Source organism: Ruditapes philippinarum, unplaced genomic scaffold (assembly GCF_026571515.1).
Source record: "Ruditapes philippinarum isolate M1 unplaced genomic scaffold, ASM2657151v2 ctg2990_1_1_1_1, whole genome shotgun sequence".
Lineage (NCBI taxonomy): Eukaryota > Metazoa > Mollusca > Bivalvia > Venerida > Veneridae > Ruditapes > Ruditapes philippinarum.
This window is the reverse complement of record NW_026854139.1, coordinates 45,639-66,845: the sequence shown is the minus strand read 5'-3', so window position 1 is coordinate 66,845 and position 21,207 is coordinate 45,639. Positions and strand designations below refer to the sequence as shown.

General features: G+C 32.3%; 1 protein-coding gene across 1 annotated transcript; it reads right to left on the bottom strand.

Annotated features, from left to right (window-relative positions):
- Positions 1 to 825: 825 nt before the first annotated feature.
- LOC132739081 (succinate--CoA ligase [ADP/GDP-forming] subunit alpha, mitochondrial-like) lies at positions 826 to 19,421 on the bottom strand. Its single transcript, XM_060726732.1, has 9 exons — positions 19,290 to 19,421; positions 11,841 to 12,064; positions 10,938 to 11,055; positions 10,333 to 10,427; positions 9,508 to 9,565; positions 5,685 to 5,846; positions 4,809 to 4,882; positions 3,904 to 4,092; positions 826 to 2,226 (listed from the first exon to the last, which is right to left on the bottom strand). Exons 1-9 carry the CDS (start codon positions 19,360 to 19,362, stop codon positions 2,206 to 2,208), a joined length of 1,014 nt encoding a protein of 337 aa, XP_060582715.1. The 5' UTR covers positions 19,363 to 19,421; the 3' UTR covers positions 826 to 2,205.
- Positions 19,422 to 21,207: the final 1,786 nt, after the last annotated feature.

Here is a 21,207-nt window from a genome sequence, read left to right as displayed (position 1 = left end):
TACAGCTTTATTTTATGAGAAAAATTGATGTTATTTTTAATTTTTATCAAAACCAAAAGTACTGGGTAATGTAGTAGCAGTACCACTTTTTAAGACAGTAATGCAGTACCAGTACCAGTAGTAGCAAAATTTTGTAAGAGTAATTCAGTATCAGTACCAGTACTTGCAAAATCGCTGCAGTACGTACTGCAGTACCAGTACCAGTAATGCAGCTCTGTCAGTGGTATAAGAGTAGTTAAGACAAATTATATTAACACCTTTTTTCCGTCAAAAATCATTTAACCTGAAAACCCGTGTAATAAGGGCAAGTACTTGAGCTTCAGATCAATCCTTTAAAGTTTCAATGAAATTGCTTTAGTGGCATAAGAGTAGTCCAGACAAAAATTAAAAATCATTAAAGGACCATAACTCTTGACAAAAATCATTGAACCAGAAAATGGCGACATTATGCACAACAACTGATCATTCCTGTAGTTTGGTTGAGATTGCACCAGTAGTTTTTGAAAAGTAGTCCGGACAAGTTTTGTGACGGATTGACAGACAGACGGACAGACAGACAAGAGAAGTGATCCCTATATGTCGCCACTTCTCCGTAGAGGTGACTCAAAAATGGACTCATCCATGTTACAATGTTTTGTCGAGACAATTTCAAAACACCATGGCAAACCACAACTAGGTGTAACAGATGTGCTGTCATAAGTTGTGGTATGGGTAGACTCAGTTACCAAAAACAGGCTAAAAGTTAAAATATCCAACGCTGATGTCACAATGCAACAAAACCTTAAACTTTGGGATGACACCTTTCCAAACATAACAAATCATGCAAAAATTAAGTTACAATTTATTTCAATATCTATCACATCAATCATTTCTTTCATCCACTTAACAAACATAAGAATATAAAACAATAACATCATACGTGATGATACCATTCTGTTTAATATGCTTAAATATTATTACATATATCATAACTCAAACATCTCTTATTATTCTCCATAAATAACTGTCAATTTTCCTATGCGTAACAGCATAATTATTAATGTATTGCCAGTGATCTACAGGAAAACATGCTAGATGGGAGGTTATTAAGATATTCTTGTGGTTTAAACTCAGATCTCAGGTATACCATTGGTCAGAAACTGCCACAAAACGTACATTGACCAATGAAAATTCTGAGATTTGAGGATATTTTTCTCAGAGCTTGATTGTGGAAATAGAGCAGGTCTTTGAAAGGTGCAGTCAACCCAAAAAAAAAAAACATCAAGAGTTATCTCCTCTTAGCAGGCCTTTGAAAGGTGCAAAGTCAACCCAAAAAACAAGTTATCTCCTCTTAGGAGTGGAGATAATTGTTGTAGACAAGTATTCCAATTCTCAAAGCAATACAGTCATTTTTGTATAAATCAAAATATATGATACAACATTTCTTGCTTACTTTTTTATACAATTTTTATACAAGTAACAGCATTATGACATTTTGCGTATTGTACCACATTTCGAAACTTATCCATGGGTGGCCACGATTCGTTACCCTTAGCATTTTCACAGTGCTAGTTTAATACACTTAAAACTTTTAATTATCCATAAATTATATGGTGAAGAAATATGCCAGATATATTAAACTAATATACACTTTAATGGTAATAGAAATGTAACTCTTTACTTCACAAACATTTGACAAGATTTTGTGACATAAACAGAAATGGTGAGGACTCATGGACAAGGAGGAATCTATGGGCATCCCAACAATAAATATATTGTTTCTTGCAGTATAATATTCTTTCTGCTTTATTAGTTCTTTATTAGTTTTTAATACATGTATACATAATTACACACCAGCATTTATCACAATAGAACATAGCTATAAACCTATTTAATTTTTACATTACACATATCAAGATTTTTTTCCAAAATAAAAGACTTTTTAACAAATTTAACTAGAATTCTACCATTTCGTACATGAAATATAAAGCAACATTAACTTTCCTTATACACCACTGTGACCAGTCTTAATACTCTTGAAAAAAGAAATGAAAATATATCGCAGAAAGAAAAAAATTTCATTTTACAGCAAATTACTCAAAAAGAACGAATTTGAACTCTGAAGAGTCTGTCACAATTCCAAGATGTTGATACCAGCAATTTTAATAACAAGTAAACTAAAACATAATCTATTAAGTCTGTAATTTGTTACTATAAATAACACTTTCACCTTCTTCTGCTCATTGCCTGAAAATAGAAATAAATATAATTTAAATGATGGCACAGATGTAAATCTTGTTATACACGATTCCTATGATAGATTTTTTTTTTATATTTTATGTAACAATAAATCCACTGACATCAAGAATGAGTAATGTGTGATTCCTCTTTCATTTCCATAATTAACATATGAGCCGCGTCACGACAAAACAACGTAGTGGGTTTGCGACCAGCATGGATCCAGACCAGCCTGCGCATGCGCACAGTCTGATCAGGATCCATGCTGTTCCCTTACCAACTTTATTACAAGTAGAGAAACTGATAGCGAACAGCATGGATCCTGATCAGACTGCACGGATGCGCAGGCTGGTCTGGATCCATGCTGGTCGCAAACGCACTATGTTGGTTTTGTCGTGACGCGGCTCAAATTTATATTCAAAAGGTAGTGTAAATAAGTTACAATGTTACAGAATAATTAATTGACACCCTTACAAGACAAGGGCAATAGTGTGGCCCTCATTATTTGAGGTTGAAAACATATCTTAAAAGGAGACACAGGCAAAATTTTCATTTCTTAGTTTTGAATTTTTCATCCAATATTCTGTAAATGCCCTCAAAATGAATATATAAGAGAGTCAAAGGAACAAAACTTTTCTCCATATAAAGAATAAAATGGTGGTTTCCTAACTTGACCCGCGTGGGTCAGGTTAGAGCGCTAGTATTTCACAATAGTTGTCAAAGTGAACTCTTGAAACGTTAAAAAACATGTCAAATGAATGACTTAGACTTGTTTCAATCATACAATATTCACAATATCTGTTATTGTAACTTCAAAGGTTTGTTCAAGTCACCTGACTTGTTTTAAAACTATTTGGTGATCCTATTGGGGTCTAAGTATTGTTCAACATATATAGATATATTTATGCTTCAAACCCAAAATATATATAATTTAAACACAAATTCATGTCATTTTAGCGTGATTTGAGTTCATAAGATCATTTTAATATTTTTGTCATTATTTTGCCTGAATATCCCTTTAATGGCAAGTGAATGTAGTGCAGTGATTTATCAATAAATCTATTTAAGAAGCAGCATGACTGAATGGTTAATGCAACTGACTAGTTATCTAAGGATTGCTGGCGGGGTGGGTTCAAACCCATCAGCAGGAAGCTGTTGTTTCAATGAGCAAGACACTTTATATAAATTGCTCAGTACCAGTATGTTCCAGGCACAGATTCGAGTGTGTTTTTGGCTTCCAACACAATTAAACTAAAATAAATGCTGTATAGACTAATATTCTATTTAATTCTCTATTTAAAAGGATATATCACTAAGAGACAAATGACCATTTGACAAAATTGTTACAGGTCAATTTCAACTTCCCCCAGGATCAAACCAGTGACCCCTGAATTACCAATCTGATCCTTTCCCTATTGAGCCAAGCAAAATCAGGCCTGGCTACCAGAATCAAAGTACTTATAAGAACTGATAAAAGGCACTTTTCCAATTTTGAGAATTTTTCCTCCATATTTAAAGTTTGCACTCCACCAATCTTTTTTTCAAGGTGAAACAGGTTTGAATGAAGTCATTCAATACCGTGTTCTGACTCAACTACCTAGTTCAACCCCTCCCTGTAATTGTGGTACTCTATGCTTCTGTGCTATTCAGTGGAATTCAGTGTTTAATTAGTAACATATGACTTACCTCTACCATAGTTGTACCAAGTTGAGCTGGTGACATAGTAACTTTAACATCGGCAGCTTTAAGAGCTTCAATCTTCTCCTCGGCACCACCTTTACCTCCGGCAATTATAGCACCTGCGTGTCCCATGCGTCTACCTGGTGGAGCCGTTATACCAGCAATAAACGAAACGACGGGCTTGGCTGAAGGACCCTATTTTTTTAAAAACAAAATGTTTATTGTATTACTGTCAATATAAAGCAGATATACTTATCTAGTGAAGCTGGTTAATTCAGGTACAAATCAAACAATAAGTTTGGCTAAAAGACATTATTTTCAAATTTTCAACAACATGCAAAACTATGTTCTTTTTAGTTTGTAGCATATATCCATACATTGCTTATGGCTAATTCATCTACTTGTTGATGCTAAAAAACTTCCCTACCCATACAAGGCCCATATACCACACCTCCTTGGAGGAAGTTTAAAGCTTTCAACACATTTGCCATCAGTATAAAGCTAGTCAAGCTTACACATATGCCAAATATCAAGTTAAGCAATTAAAATGGAAAACTCTGCAAAGGATAATAAATAAATATACTCAGAATTAAATTGAAAATGTATCATAAAATGCGATTTTAGGCCAAATTTGAGAGAAAAGCGTTGCAACACATTTCTTTTTTTTTTTTGGACTATTTTTCACAGTAAAAAAGATTGCTCTGGAAAAACAGGATGAGGGAATATATTGAGCTTAAAAACTTGAACACCAGTCATTGTTTAACACCTTATTAATTATTATAAAATCTCGAAAAAATATTTCAGCCCAGACATGTCTTAAAACCTAAGTTGAGGCCCTATAATGGGCCTTTAAAATTCTTAAGTTGTAATTTATTATTTCTAAACAAAATTAATGTAAATTTGATACATACCCGATTGTTATTTCTTAAATACTCGGAAGCCTTTTCCTCAGCTTGGCCTCCAATTTCACCAATAAGAACAATACCTAGAACAGAGAACGACAGAATGGAAACTGTTGCAGGCACAGTTTGGTTGAGTCTCTTTATGGCAAGTAGTGTTAATTGTAATAAACAAGTATTTTATACTTCAAAGTCATTCTTCAAAGGGTTCCGTTAAGTGGAAAGTTGTAACAAGAATGTAACAAACAAACAGTAAGGCCTTGCATCTTGATGCCATTACACAAATAAGTGGGATTAATCTCAAAATTATATAAGAATAATGCTAAACAACTTAATAATGTTGAGTTATAATTCAAGGGTAGTATATCTTTATTTACATTCTTCACAATTTTCATCATTCAAATTTTTTTCCAGTTTTAATGTCCACATGCATATTTTTCATCGAAACTAAACAAAGGGCCATAACTCAAAATGTAAATGCGTTTTTTTATTCTAATTCTACTGTATGGTTAAGTTACTGACGCGGAAATATTGGCAAATTTCGCGAATTGACAAAAATCACTAAAATTTCCTCTAGCCTAAATATCAACCAACCTGTCATTAAATTGTACCCTTGCATGATTTGCTAATATTTCCTCATGCGAAATGTCTGGAATTTTAAATTAGCTAACATTTTTCTACATGCAGAAATAACCAACATACACAGTAATTCTTATTGCCATCTTGACTCCAATATAAATGTTTTACATGGTTTGATTTATGCACCGGAGAGAATTTATCCATGAATTTGAACTCAGTCATAGCTCAAAGAATACTTTTGACCAAATTAATAAAAGGAAACCATATCCGTACCCATTTGTTAGTAGTGGATTACATAAACAGACTTACCTTCTGTGTTAGGATCGGCCAAGAAAACTTCAAGGCAGTCGATAAAATTAGTGCCGTTGAATGGATCACCACCAATTCCTACACACAATGTCTGTCCTAGACCTGCCAGTGTCGTCTGGTGTACAGCTTCGTATGTCAAAGTTCCTGATCTGGACACTATACCTACAATCACAACAATAACAGTTTAATTAACCCTAATCACCATACTAATAGGTCATTGTAGAAATGGTGTTTTAGTCATGAATCAGCAAAATTTTTTTCATACATTCTGAAAGTGATTTTTCCTAAATTTAAGGTCAAAGTCCTTAAGGTGTCAAGGTCATATTTCAAGAAATGTCCCCTTTTCATACTTTACATTTTTATAAAATTCATCAACAGTAAAATTATATTGTTGACATTATTATAGGGTTGATTCCCAAAAAAGTTGTAACAACATAGAATGTCTCTGTTATTTTACACACATGAATAATGTACGTAAACAGAATAAACTGTTCAGGAACAAATCATTATTTTGATATTTTAAGTAGGATTTTATCTGTTTAGCAATGACTTTGTGCATGCACCACTCCCTTAATGGCAATTTATTGCCATTTTTATTTCATACAAACATTTTGGAAGCATTCTTTTTAAAATCCAAACAATAAATTTTGCATCACATAATTATATAGCTTTATACACTTTAAGGTAAAATATTTACGACAAACGACAAGACAACTGACACTGGGGTATACCTTGAGCAGGTTGTGCTCAGGTGAGTTAAAAATCATTAAAAGGCCATATCTCTTGACAAAAAAAACCCAAAAAACAATGAACTGAAAAATGCAGATGATATGCACACTTAGACATTGTACTGATCATTCCCATAAAGTTTGGATGAAATTGCACAGCAGTTTTTGTGGAGTAGTCCAGTCTAGTTTTGTGACACAAATTAAGGTTATGGCCGAGATTCTTTGATCTTCTTTGATCTCTTAAACCCCATAAGCCAAATTTTTTCAACCCAAAATCAACCTTTTTTCCAAACAAGTACAAGTCAATGATATTCATCCAATAATGTCACCTAAGTCCCTATGGACAGACAGACAAAGGAGAAGTGATCCCTAAGTCGCCACTAATCTGTAGCAGGTGACACAAAAATGTGGACCATAAAGTCAAAATGTAGGTCAACTGATTTCAAAATCTGAAAGTGTTCATTAGGCAATTAAATACATGTATATGTTTTCAGTACAAAAGACATAGTGCTTCACCATTAAATGCACAAGATATCACTTATATTTAGAAATATCGTGTAAGCACTTGCTATAAATGGTAGCAAAAATAAAGCCATTACTTCCTTATGCACTTAGATGCATGATAGTGAAATGTCCTCATCAATCAGATACTAATACTTCCTGCATGTTTCCCGCGTAGAATGAGGCCAGCCTTTAAAAATTATCTTTGTTTGTTTCCCCTCTAGCGACCTATGCCAGTTTAGATAGTGTAGGTAGGTTGGTAAAATATTCATTTTGTTCATTTTCAAAAAAAAATTTTTTCTTATTAAATATATAATTTATATCTTTTGAATTATATGTGTTTAAGGAAAGAATTTGTGAATGCTTAGTTTAGAATCTCTGAAAGGTGAGATACTTTGTAAGTATCTCTTCTCTTATGATTAGTACATCCCGATTCTGATAAATTGAAGCATACCTTGTACTTTGAGAAATGAAATGACCTATTGTCTAAATTCCACACTGCATATAAATTCCCAAAACATCGTTCAAACATGTTTGAAAACAAAATAGCATTCACAAATTGATAAAATATCATGTTGTCATTATTTATGACACACATGAAATCTACACACAAGATGACCTCGCCGACCCTTCAAAAGAGTTGGTCAAATGTAGTCCCTGTTCTTTAATCAGAATCATCAAAGGTGCTAAAACTTAACTGACTAGCACTCATTTATTTATTTAACAGAAGTTAAAAAAACTGTCAAGAAACGATTACACCTGTTAAATTATTGCCCAAGTTATTTATATCGGATAAGAAGCGGGTCAATTACTGACATATGTAAATTATTAATCGTAAGTGCATTTTTTTTTTAATTTTTTTTTTTTAAGAAAACCTGAATTCAATCTCCTTTTAAAGAATAATGTTTTTGTTAAATCTGTAAATAATGATCTTGTCACAATATATTTTTTTTTAATCCAATTTAATCTCATTGAAAAGATTTCTCTCGCTCTATCCTTGAACGTGATTACTTGCGTATTTTTTCTTTTTTTTCTTTGACATTTCTAAGAAATTTGACCTTCAAACATGATTTCTTTGACATTTCTAAGAAATTGGACCTTCAAAACATGATTTTATACATATACATGAAATATATTTTAAATATATATATATATAGACTCATTAATTCGGCGAGGACGGTTTGACCCATTTTACAGACATTTTTTTTTCATACTGTACGCAAAAAACATTGCCATAAAAAATTATCTCAATGTTTCTTTGATAAGTCTAATAAGTAATAAGCAGGACTTCTATAAGTCTCCAATAGGACATTAATTTCTAAATTTAATTAGCAGTGTATTTCAACGCGGAATTTTTTTAAAGGCAGATTTTTTTTTTTTCATTTTCTCAAAAAAGGATGCGGCCAGTCAGTGAACCAAAATATCAAAAAATAATGGCCTAACTTAAAACTAATTTCTAAGCAATAACATATATTTGGGAGCATTGATTTTTGTGGGTAGGTAGCACGAGGGGAAATAACCAGTCTTATTTTATGCCTGATTGCATCAACTTAAACAATTACTTCCACTTATAAACATAAGCACATACGAGAGGTGATTCACGTTTTTTGAAACACTTTGTTAACAGTGTATAACTTTAAAGGGATGCTTTGGCAAATTCATGACAAAAATATTAAAACGATCTTATGTACTCAAATCACACTAAAATGTTATTTTTTAAAGTCCCAGCATGAATCCTGCAGCAAACAAATCACATTTTACAAAATTAAGTTTTGAAATATCATGTCCTCCTTTACAGTAAAAACAAACCTGACGACAACCATTACTGCCGCCGAGATAAAACATTGCTTTGTTGAGACTGACAAAATTTTTCCACTGGTTGTTTGTTATCTAAACGTAAATACAGACGTTATAAACATTGACATCTTTTCTCAAATTGAATTTGATTGCATTGAGCCTATGAACTTTGCATTTCTTGCAAAATTTACATTGCAGTACATGTTTGATAATTCGGTTAATAGTATCCTGAGATACACCTTAACTTTGTTCATTCTCTCTCTGGGTTGGAGGATTTACCCTTTTGAATAAGAATTGTGACTTTACGAATGACGTCATCTGTTGACTTAGTATGTCACCTTCAAAACTCACATGGTTTCGGCTTTTTAGTATTAAGATTTCGAGATTTGCTGATGAAATGTTTTACTCTATGTATAGTGGACAAAGATACATCATGCCCCTGCTTTTTTAGCTCCTTCTTTATACTTCTATAGGAAATTCCTGTCTTCAATAGGTATTCTATAACACCCTCTTAACTTGAGTAAATATTACGTCTACCCATGTTAAAATCACATTTATGTTTAATATATATGTGTAGATTGCTACAGAAAGTTAAGATACTGTTAAAATCATGAAACTTGTGCTGCAGGTATTAGCGAGAAACAAAGCTAAAGGGTGTTTCAAAATTCGTGTATCACCTTTCGTACATTTTGATTGCAAAAAATAATTCTACTCATTTAGTAACCTGTGTAAATTCTATATTTACTGTAATATATAATACTGAAACAAATAAACAAAGTACCTGAGCCATCACTTACCAATTCTTCCCTTCTGATGGATATGTCCAGGCATAATACCAATTTTACACTCTCCAGGCTTCAAATAAAACATAATATCATAAACAGAGGATAATGAATGAGTGTATATATAGGTTCAATACAAAATTTGTTGAAACAAGGTGAATAAAATAATATAATGCGAACCCTTTGGCCAGCTTAATATTATTTTAATCAACTAATTCAATACATGTAGATTCAGTAATGAATCTACACAAATATAAAATTCTATTTATCACATACCTATGAGGTGTCAGTAGAGTAACGCTAACATTAAGCTTGTCTTAACGCTATGTTTGTAAAACGCAAATGATTTCACTTCAAAATACATGTATATGCACAGCTGTTCAATAACATTTTTAAGGAGTTGAAAAAGCGGATCAAATATGCAATAAATAGAATAAATGTGTATTAACCAATCTTTAATCTGAATTCATAAGTAATTCTAAATTTAGATTTGTCTCAACAGTAGCACGCTAAACTTTGTGGCGGGCCTGTTGTAGGTAGTATGACAAAAGTACAGAAGAAAAGGGGGCATAAATCTGTAAAACTGAATTGCAGAATTACCTACTCTTTCCAGTTAACATGTATATTAAGTTTGAAGTGAATATCAGTTAAAGTTTTTTTATAAAATTAAGAAACAAAAGGGCTATAATGGCCCTTGATCGCTCAAATGAGTTAATGTTCCAAATGAAGTAGATTACATTATAAAGGCATTCCTAAAAACATTGATTTTTTAAATTTAAGTGTTATTATTATTTTACCAGTATAAATGTTTAGTGTTTACTGTACTTAAAACATATTTACTTTGATAATTCCTGGACAATTTGGCCCGAGCATTCTTGACTTATTTTGACGTATCAGCTTATGTTTCACACGTACCATATCTTGTTGTGGGATACCTACACATATAACATTTTTAATGGAAATTTAAATCAATGAAACAATTTTTATCACAAATGAATATCCTTCTGTTTTTACAATTAACAAAAGAAAAAATCATTTTGATTTTATTGCTCATACATTACCTTCCATTACACAAATGTACTGTTTATTTGTTTGTTGTTGCATTTTACGCCTTTTCCCAACAGTATTTCAGTCATATAGGCGGGTAGTTTCCTAACCATCATTCCTTGAGAGTTACACCAGTACTAGACTACCTTCCTCGCTAAACTACCAAAGCATCTCCTGGGGATCGAACCCACACCAGACAGGTAACTGGATTAGAAGTCATCGACTCTAACCCTTCGACCACGCAGGTGGTACAAATGTACTAGGATAATCTAATCAGTGGAATAAAAAACAATATTCAGTGGTATTACATCTTCAATTACCACACTTTTCAGTGGGATAAAAACAACAATTGGATCTCAGAATTTAAAACCTGTGGTACTTCAGGATTTGTATATTACCTTCTGTAATGACAACAATAAGTGGGATCTCAGCATCAATGGCTTCTTCAATGGCAGCTGCTGCGAATCTTGGCGGTACATAAATAGCTGTAGCATCACAATCTGTTGCTTCTTTAGCCTGCAATTTAACAACAACAAAAAATATTCTGGTGGTCTCTACTTTGTCATTGCTATTCCTGTACAAACATTCTGAAAATGCACAAGCAGTCTGATTGATTTATGAATTGTATGACAGTCTTGTACTTCACAGAATTTTTTTTTAAATACTTATTTTAACACATTTTTTGGTTTTACCATGACTGATGATCCATCTACATTGTAGCACCCCTTTCCTGAATAACATTAATAACATTAATTGCCAAATTTCTCTGGAAGTGACTGTCTAACATGATTTCTGCTTGAATCAGCATTGAGAGACAACTGAACAAAAGCTAAAAAGGGTCATAACTCCAAAAATATTTCTTTCAGAATAATGCCCCTTGTGTAACAACTGTGCTTTATCATGTTAAACAATTATTCCAAACAAGTATCCCATGCTTCATGCAGATACCTTTCATATACATGTATAAAAAAATCATTCTACTTACATGTACCAATTTAATATCATATGCAATTTTGACAAAAATTCACATTCAAAAAGGGAAATAACTCTGGAAATGCAGCTTTCATAATAAAGCATATTGTCTTGCAACTGCACCTTGTCATAAGCAAGTATTTCAAGTTTCTTGCTGATAACTTTACACATGTTTAAACAATGGGACACATTCAAGTTTTTGTACCATGATGCCGATGACAATGCAGCGATCAAAACAGCTCGATTTTTTCTCAAAAACAGACAATCTTAATATAAATTTATTCTTTTTCTTCACGTAGAAATTTTAAGAATGAAAATATGTTTCTTACCTCTTTCACTGTTCCAAAGACAGGCAGTCCCAAATGTTTTTGTCCAGCCTTCCCAGGGGAAACTCCTCCCACCATTTTAGTTCCGTACTCAATGGCCTGCTGACTATGGAAAGTCCCCTGCTTTCCAGTAAAACCTTGGCAGATTACCTTTGTTGCCTTTGTCAACATAAGGTTTGGTCTTGTAGTAGTGTAAATAGACCGAAGTCCAACAGTTTTTGCCAATCCTAAAATAAATACCAGTTGGATTAACAATACCAGTTAGATTAACAATTATCAGGTGTTTACATCTTTACATTTGGCATTTATAAGAATTGCATATGCAGAATACATGTCTATGTAAGCATATTACAGTGAATTTTTCTGCAAAAGTGCCTTTTGAACAGGAAGATTGTATCTTAATGTCTACATGTTATTGAACAATGGGTAGAGGACCTGGTGTAAAATTTTCTAATGCATCCTGAAATCATACTCTTCAGTGCCCGATACCACTGTTAAAATTAATTAGCTAGTCTAGAAATCACAATGCAAAATTTAGCTTATACAGATTTGAGAATCCCAGCTTTGAAATCTATGCATCCAGCAGCTATAAACATGAATACCTGGATGCTGGATGTGTCACCCAGAACCCTGCAAGAAACCCCAGTAAGTTTCTGACAGCCATATACAAAGGTCATGTTGACAATTTTCAAGGGAGGGCTTTTGTCCGCCCTGTCATTTTTAAACAGAAGGACTTTTGTATGTTTCCTGTCTTTACTGGGCATTTTTCTGTGTATCAGGCAAAACAATACTTTTAAGAAAATAATGTTTGGATAATCAACACAAGATTAGTCTTTAACTCACTGATAACACCAGAAAACAAGTACAGTTATTTAGGGATTAATGTTTCTATAACAGACAACTCAACTCATTTGAATAATGGTAGAAAATTACACAATTTTTTATAGCACAGACCCCAACATATACTGTGAAATACTGAAGATTCATCATTTAAATCTTGCATGTGGAGAAAAATGGTGAGGCTTGCTGGGGTAGAGCATCAGACTTTAATCAAAAGGTTGTGGATTTGAATCCCAACAGTGGTTAGATTCCCTTTCAGATTCCACAATCCATGATTGGTTATGATATGACAGTGGCAAGTAGTCAACTTGGAAGACTTAAAGCACATACCTAGGTCGCCTAAACATAGATTAACACGAATGGGAAAACATTGTTTAGATGTCCCACAACTGGTAAGTCCATGTGCTATATTGGTACATTGTCTCTACTGGGCGGTGGGAATGGGGGATTGACTCATATTCTTGAGAATTTCCCCTCTACTTTTTCAAAGGCAGGGGGGAAATTTTACACAGAGAAATAAGGAAAAAGATCAACAAATGTAATCAATTTTCACTTTTCAATAATCCCCAGTTTTGTTTTTCGAATCCTAGAAAAGACACTGTCGGTAAAGCGTCAACTCACCCCTACACCAACGCAGCACAGGTCAACTCGGCCCTATTGACCTTTTCGAAAACCTAGCCAAACACTGTTTTTCCGGTATAATACCGATTTAGCTCTGGGGAATTACACCTTTGTGATTTTTCTCACTTAATTAGAATTAAAATTGCTCATTTGGGAAGTAAAAAAGCTGGTTTAAGTTCATTTTGGGAAAACTGCATGATTTTTAAGAAAATTTCAATTGGGAAAAGGCTTTTTATCAGAGTCTATTATATAAGCAGAACAATCACTGCACCAGATGAAGTACATAACATAATTACATGATATTTTTATTATTCTATCATTATTTTACCGTTTATGGTGAAAAAATTGATGTGTTTGAAAATAATGGATATTCCTTTAACAGCAAGCTCAAAGAGTTGGCCAAAAGGGCCTGCTAGCTTTACAGTAACGCGAGTACCTGCTAGATAGTGTTGGTTTTGAAAACTTTCGTCCGAAGTACTGAATTGACAAATCGCAACTTTTCCAATTACAAGATTACGATAAAAGCCGAGGTATTCTGATTGAAAAGTTCAAAACGGAAGGGTAGACTAGTGTCCTGTGCACTTATATGGGAACCATAATAGGACAGGGAACCAGAATAAACGGAAGCAGTGTATAATGTACAGAATGACAATTTTTAAACGGAAAATATAAAATAACAAGAGCTGTCCGTAAGACAGCGCGCTCGACTTTTTTATTGCTTGCCAATAAAAAAAGTTTTTGCAGTAAAAGGCAATACAAGAATCTCTGTATTTTTAAAGTGAACAATGGCCATGAGCATTAAGATATTTAGTGAAGAATTATTTTACTGAATTGTGTGATACCCTTACAGCAATGTTTATATGACATAATTTATGGTAAAGTGAACAAGTGGATAGGAATGAATTTTTTTAGATTTTTTAAGTTTTTTAGTGCTTGCCTATAATACAAAACATTGACAGTTAAGGGCCATAATTCAAATAAAATCTTTGACAGAATTACCTTCTCCTGGACATGTTTGGGAATCATGATTGTAAACAAGTATTCCAACTTTCAAATTAATATCTCAAACAGTTCAGTCAAAAAGTGGACTGGTACTAAAAACTTAACCAAGATTCTAAGTCGATAAAAGGCCTTATTTTTAAAACAAATCCTTGACAGAGTTACCTTCTCTTGCGTACAGATGGGGTAATGATGTGAAATAGCATTAAAAGTTTCAAAGCAATATCTCAAAGGGTTAAGGCAATAAGTGGATTTTACCCATATTCAATGTATTTTCTAAGTCAAAAAGGGGCATAATTCTGTCAAAAACCTTGACAGAGTTATGTCCTCTTGTCTGTTGATGAAGGTCGTGATGGTAAACAAGTATTGTCAGTTTCAAAGCAATACCTCCAATGGTTTTGAAATAAAGTGAGGTGGTACAAAAAACTTAACCAAGCTCAATACACTTTCTAAGTCAAAAAAGGGCCATAATTCTGTCAAAAACCTTGACAGAGTTATGTACTCTTGTCTGTAGATGGAGGTTATGATGGTGAACAAGTATGGTAAGTTTCAAAGCCATACTTGTAATACTTCTGAAATAAAGTGGGGTGGTACGAAAAACTTAACCAAGGTGTGACGCCAACGCCGACGCCGACGCCGGGGCGAGTAGGATAGCTCCCCTTTTCATAGAAAAGTCGAGCTAAAAATGAACGATTATTTTATACTATTTCACAGTAAAAGTAAATCAAGCTCGCTTTGAGGCTTTGCCATTTTCATATTATTAATATTTATTGCAATTTTTTCAAAAAACAAATTGTTTATTATGAAATTCCAAAAATTTAAAACAGTATCAGATAGTAGTAGTTCTGGTGTCCATAACTTTATATGTCGCTTTTATTTTGAGGTTGTGAGACAGTAAAGTTATGGGTCCACCCTATTTGCAAAGGCCACTAGAATTTTGTGTGCCGTACATAAAAACCTATTAAAATCACCCTTATTAATCAAATTTGGGTCAAATACAAATACCATTTGATAAACAAATCAATTTTTAATCAATTCATGTTTTGTTTTTAAATAAAACTTCAATGACATTGTGTACCTAACTATTTGTTAGGGAAATATGTAGAGAATGTTTACCAATATGGAGTCTACATTGATTCATATGAAATCTCGCAGGACTTCAAGTTTTGGGAATTCTAGCATCTATTTTTAGTAACGGACCATACACTATTTTTAGTAAGTGTATGATTTGAAATAAAAACAAACAAATAATTCATGAATCATCACTCAAAACAATATAAATCCAACATGTTTTTGGTACAATGTCTGTTATTGAATAAATACACTGTTATTCTTAATTACAAAGCCATGTTTTTAATTAAATAAAGCATTTGAGTCACGGGTCACCAAATGTCATGCAAAGATATCCAAACCTTAATTCTCGCTAGCACGGATTTATATTACAGGGATCGGACACTCCCAGTTAACCCTATATAAATGCTTAAATATCTTGTCGTGCACCCGATAAAGGTACATCGATCGATAATTTACCGGCGTGAAGCGTAAATGCCCGTTCGCAACGGACACCTACTTTACAAAATACCATATAGCTTTTTCATTTATTATCCGATTTTGGAAATTTAAAGTTTATTTTGAAGAAAAATACTTGGTTAATTCAAATATCTAATTTATTTTTTAAAGGTACAGTTTATCTGTCCGCAACGACGGTTAAAAAATTAACTTGACGAAATCCGCGGTAAATTTACATTTTTTTATATAAAAAGCAGGTATTTGAAATTTATTATTAAGGTACCATAATACTTTCAGTTTCAAAACAAAAAAGAAGCCGATGTAAGTTATTCACAGATGATCAAAGATGCAATATTTAAGATTTGTTGGGTTATGTAGTCAAATTTATTAACGCACAATTGTTTTACGGGTAATGTATTGCGGCCTTTACACGTGAAGAAAATTTATTCATTTTTTAGTACAAAATATTGCTGAGATTGTCAATATTGCCATATTCATAGAATATTTAAATTTCATTCATCATTTATATCATTATTATTTTTTGTAAATCTGTTTTCAAATGTCGGTGCAGTGAAGTAGACAATCATCGTAACAGTAAAGTTCTCTCGTGTGGATGTCTCGATTCCGGCCTTTTTAATGTCACTCGTATATTTTAATCCGTATATTTTAATTATTCTTTTTATTTGAATGCCTGTAGAAAGATATTTATTATACTTTTTAATGTAACGCTAGAAAAAACAATAAAAATCTTTACAGTTTGAGTCAGTATTTTGCGAAATAAAAGTAACTGTTGATTATTTTTTACACATCGCTTAAATTTCTTTCAAGTTTAATTACTTTTGAAGGGGGGTAAGTGATAATTAAAAAACTTTATTTCCAAACTTTCATTACCAGGTTACATGTGATAATTGCAACACTCGATCTTCAAAAACAAATATAATTTGAATGTATATTTTGTATATGCGCGGTCTTTAACTACAGTTCATGGCATATGTGGTAAGAAAATGATTCTGAAGAGGATATATAAATACAATATGTAAATCTATTTTCTTTATTGACATTTATAAATGAAATTGAAAATATACAACTAAATTTGTATAGTCCTTTCTCTGAAAAATGATGAAAATAAATATGTGATAAATAAATCAATTGACGTGAATTGTTTAGGATATCTATGAAAAAATTATGTTTCAAAATAAAAAATAATATTATAAAACAGCTGTTCTCTATGCCAATAAAAGTTTCTTCCTTGCCAATCTAATGAATTCATCTATATAGGAATGCTTGTCTAGAATGATCTGAAAATATATTAAATACACTTAATAGTAGAATATTTACTATATTTATACTAATATACAGGTAATCAAATAAAAAATGTACAAATCATTTGGAAATAATTCACAGAAATAAAGACACATTTCAAACATGAATTTCTTTAAAAGTTTTTTAGCAATCAAGAAACGTTTTTTTGCAATGCCATCATTAAACCATGTAAAAAATAATTATCTTATTCTGAATCGCGGTAATAATTCGTGCTTGAAGTAAAAGGGCGGCGAAGTGTAGAGAGTATGCCTAAACAATATGCGAATATTTTTTAAATTAGGTACTTTTTAACTAAGCATTGCAGCGTTCTATCAGCATATTTTCATATAATAATACTTAATAATATCAATACATTCATATGTGTATAATTTTTCACAAAGCTGCAATAACACCACATACTCTGGTGAAAATCTGTCATATTTCGTACTCCGCACATTCCGCCATCTCATTCTGTCTACCTTTATCCGATCACGCGCATGCGCGCGATGGGACTTTAAACTAAACGGAAGTGTCCGATCCTTGTAATATAAATCCGTGTCGCTAGTCACGTGATTATTAGGGCAGCAATGGTGGCAAATTTTATGAAATGTGAACCCACTGATAAACTTTGAGGCATAATTTATTTCATCAAAGATTCTGTGTTCAAAAATATTGACTGAAGTGTCCCAAATATATCTAACTATGTATTAAAATAGCTTTTGTTCAGATCACGCAAATTTATTGAATTACAGCATGTCATGGTTCTGGTTGACTTTCCATATGGCATACATGTGACATCCCGGCGGGATTTTAAAAAATCCCGATATTTCAACACTGATCCCGATTCCCGATATTACAGCTTGAATTCCCGATATTTAAAAAAAATCAACATAAAAAAAAATCAAACACAGCACCTGTATCTTAAATGTAAACCGTGCCTCCGGGCATTGATTGTTATCTGTCCATATCCTAAATTATAGCGGATTAAATGTTGAGTCACTAATTGACAGCAAGGTGACGTAATAAACAATTCCTATACCCAAAGTTATTCTCACATGTTTAACTTATCACGTGTTGTGTGTCAATCAATTGACCTCTTTTGTAATTTGGCAGTAGGTATTACACGCTACGTCATCAAAACTACCCTGTAAATTTACATGTATGAATTCGGCTCAACCTTTGATTTTCTTTGATTAGTGCCGCACTGATAAAGATAAAAGGTGAGCAGAATCATTTAAAGTGGATCATTCAAAAACCTGTTCGAGATTTCTAATTAACCTATTTTTAGTGAGTGGGTATTTTTTTTGTTTTGTTTAGGAATTACACTATCATCGAGGCAAAAATGTGGATTTAATTAACGGAACGATTCTTGTATTTATTTTGAGTCTTCTACTTATGTTACGTTATTTAACTGTCAGAGTCTTATGTTCATGAATAGTTGTTGTACGTTTTCAAAAAGCTTGTAGCCAATTATTGAATGACTGAAAAGACATTAAAATTCTTCAAACTGAAAATAATGAAATAGTTTTGAAATAGCCTGTATGACTACACTTATTTATTTATTTATCTATTTATTTATTTTTTGGTGAAATAAATTAATATTGATCCACAAAAAAATCATAAAAAGTATAACCATTTAATGAGTTTGAGGGTAATATAGATTCTTTGAACCAAATGTTCCAAACACGCATTGAAATTCAAGTCGATAAAAAAATCCAGTTTTGAGCCTAAAAATCCAGCTGAAAATCCAGATTTGGCCCATTTCATTTGTCACATGTATGATATGGGATTGGCTTCAGCAAACAGGTCTAGCAGTACTATAAAACCTGTACTGAAGTCTCTTTAGCCAAGATAGTAGTGGCATCTTCCATTATAGAGATAATTGCTGTGTCAACTTGTGTATTTACTTTATTTTTGTATGGAGTTATTCATACAATGATATTTAATCATTTTCTTTAAAAAAACAACTGTTTTTATTTCATTTTAATTAAAAAAGGCCAAAAACATAAGAGTTCATTATTACATAGAAATTATATATGTCGCGAAAACTAGTTTCGAATATGGCAAATTTGGATTTGTAGATACAAAAAATTCATAACATTATCACAACGAAAATAAAATATAAATCTGCATTATAATATGTCCTTGAAAGATACGAAAAGGGCATATCTTTTGGAATACCTGGCAAATTTGTGAACATTTTACGCGTCGCAGCCATTTTCGAGGTCGTTCCGATAACGCTTCGTACCCACATAACGTCGTACTCATATGAGAGTACCCAAGGTCAGACGGGCTTATCAATTTCCGTTTCCGTATTTACCTTCACATCAAATTTAATAAAGAAAAGAATAGATTTATTTATTGAATTTTGAAGAGACTTTATCGCTTTCAATATAAAACTGGAAAAGATTTTAATAAAATAGAGAAATACAGAGCCCAACACGACAAAATTGTAAATGTTGCAGGCTCGGTTTGATTGAGCCTGTTAATGGACGGTTATGGAAAGTGCAAGTTACCGTTCACGCCCCCTAGCACCAGTAAGCAGGATTGAACAACACGAAAATGGTAAAATTTTGAATTTTGAAACATCCGCAGATGTGTTCAGACGTCGGTTATCATATGGAACCTTCAATAAGATAAGATAAGATAAGATAAGATAAGATAAGATAATCTTTATTTAAAGGTGGTTTCATAAAAACATATAAACATTAGCTATATAAGCTATTTTCCGACAAAACTTATTATCCTATAACAATTCAAACAAACAATCTGTATAAAAGAAAATATATAAAAGTATTAAGAAGATCAATGTACATTTATGAAAGACTCTGTAAAACAGTTAAGATTTATCAGCACACATAAATATGTGTAAGAAAGCATTAAATGATTAAAAGCAAATATACATTACAATCAAACATCACATAAAATTACATCATACAAGAGTTCTATTTATGTAACAATGTAACACAGAAGGTTTTCCATGAAAAGCGGCGTATGGTCTCCAAGTAAAAGAATGCTTGTGCCCTAAACGAGAAAACAATGGGCGGAACTAAATAAAATGGAATTTTGAAAGGGGATCTGAGGTTATGAAGCCTGCATGCATATCACAGATAAGACGTCAAAAGACAAATTTAAAAAGCAGGCAACATATCCTTAATAAGGATGATTATACAAGTAGGAATACTGGAACCACCCAAGTTGAAAAAGGCCAAATGGAAGAAGCTTAAAATACCACATGACATGTATCCACAAACCTATTCAGCTATTTCTCTACAAATTCATTCACGATGCCGCCGTTCACGATTTCATTGAATTTGTACGAACCTTTTGTAAACAATGTAAAAAAAGTGTACAAGACTAGCACTGATTAAAAAAGACTGTAATTTTGAATTATACTCTGATGTACTACCATCCAATTTCACAACATTTTTTTTGGCAAATTTAGAACTACATTTCACAGTTCGCTATAGAAAAGGCCGTGACATTTTCATTGAAAGGAATCTAAGATTCTGTATAAAGAATTTTCAAACATTGAAGAATACGTCGTAAAGTATGTACTGAAAATATTTGTCCACATTATATATGTAATCATTAAAATATATGCAGTCAATTTCTTATTAGAAAATTGACGTAGACTTTATAGAAATTAAAATTTCTATTACCTTCCTTTATGAACATGAAATGAAAATTTGGTAATCATTCTTTAGAAATAATGCCTTTCGGAATTTACAATATTGATAAATCTTCATTTGAGTATTATGTTTTTGATATAAAACCATAAAATATTTATAAATTTCTCAGATTTGATGATAACATGAACTCAAAAACTCATGTAAACATTTGATAGTTCCTGTTCTTTTGTTGATTTTTTAGTATTGTGAAAATGTATTTTTAAATGAATAAAGAATTGAGAAAAAAATCGCAATTAATAAAGCTCTATAAGCCACACAATGACATTAACATCAATGTGCAGTGTGTCAAGCAACTTTCTTTTCATAACATTAATTATTACAGGACTTATATTAATTTTAAGTCATTACAGTTCATTACGGTTGCTATATAGTGAAATACATATATACATGTATTCTATGATTTCAAA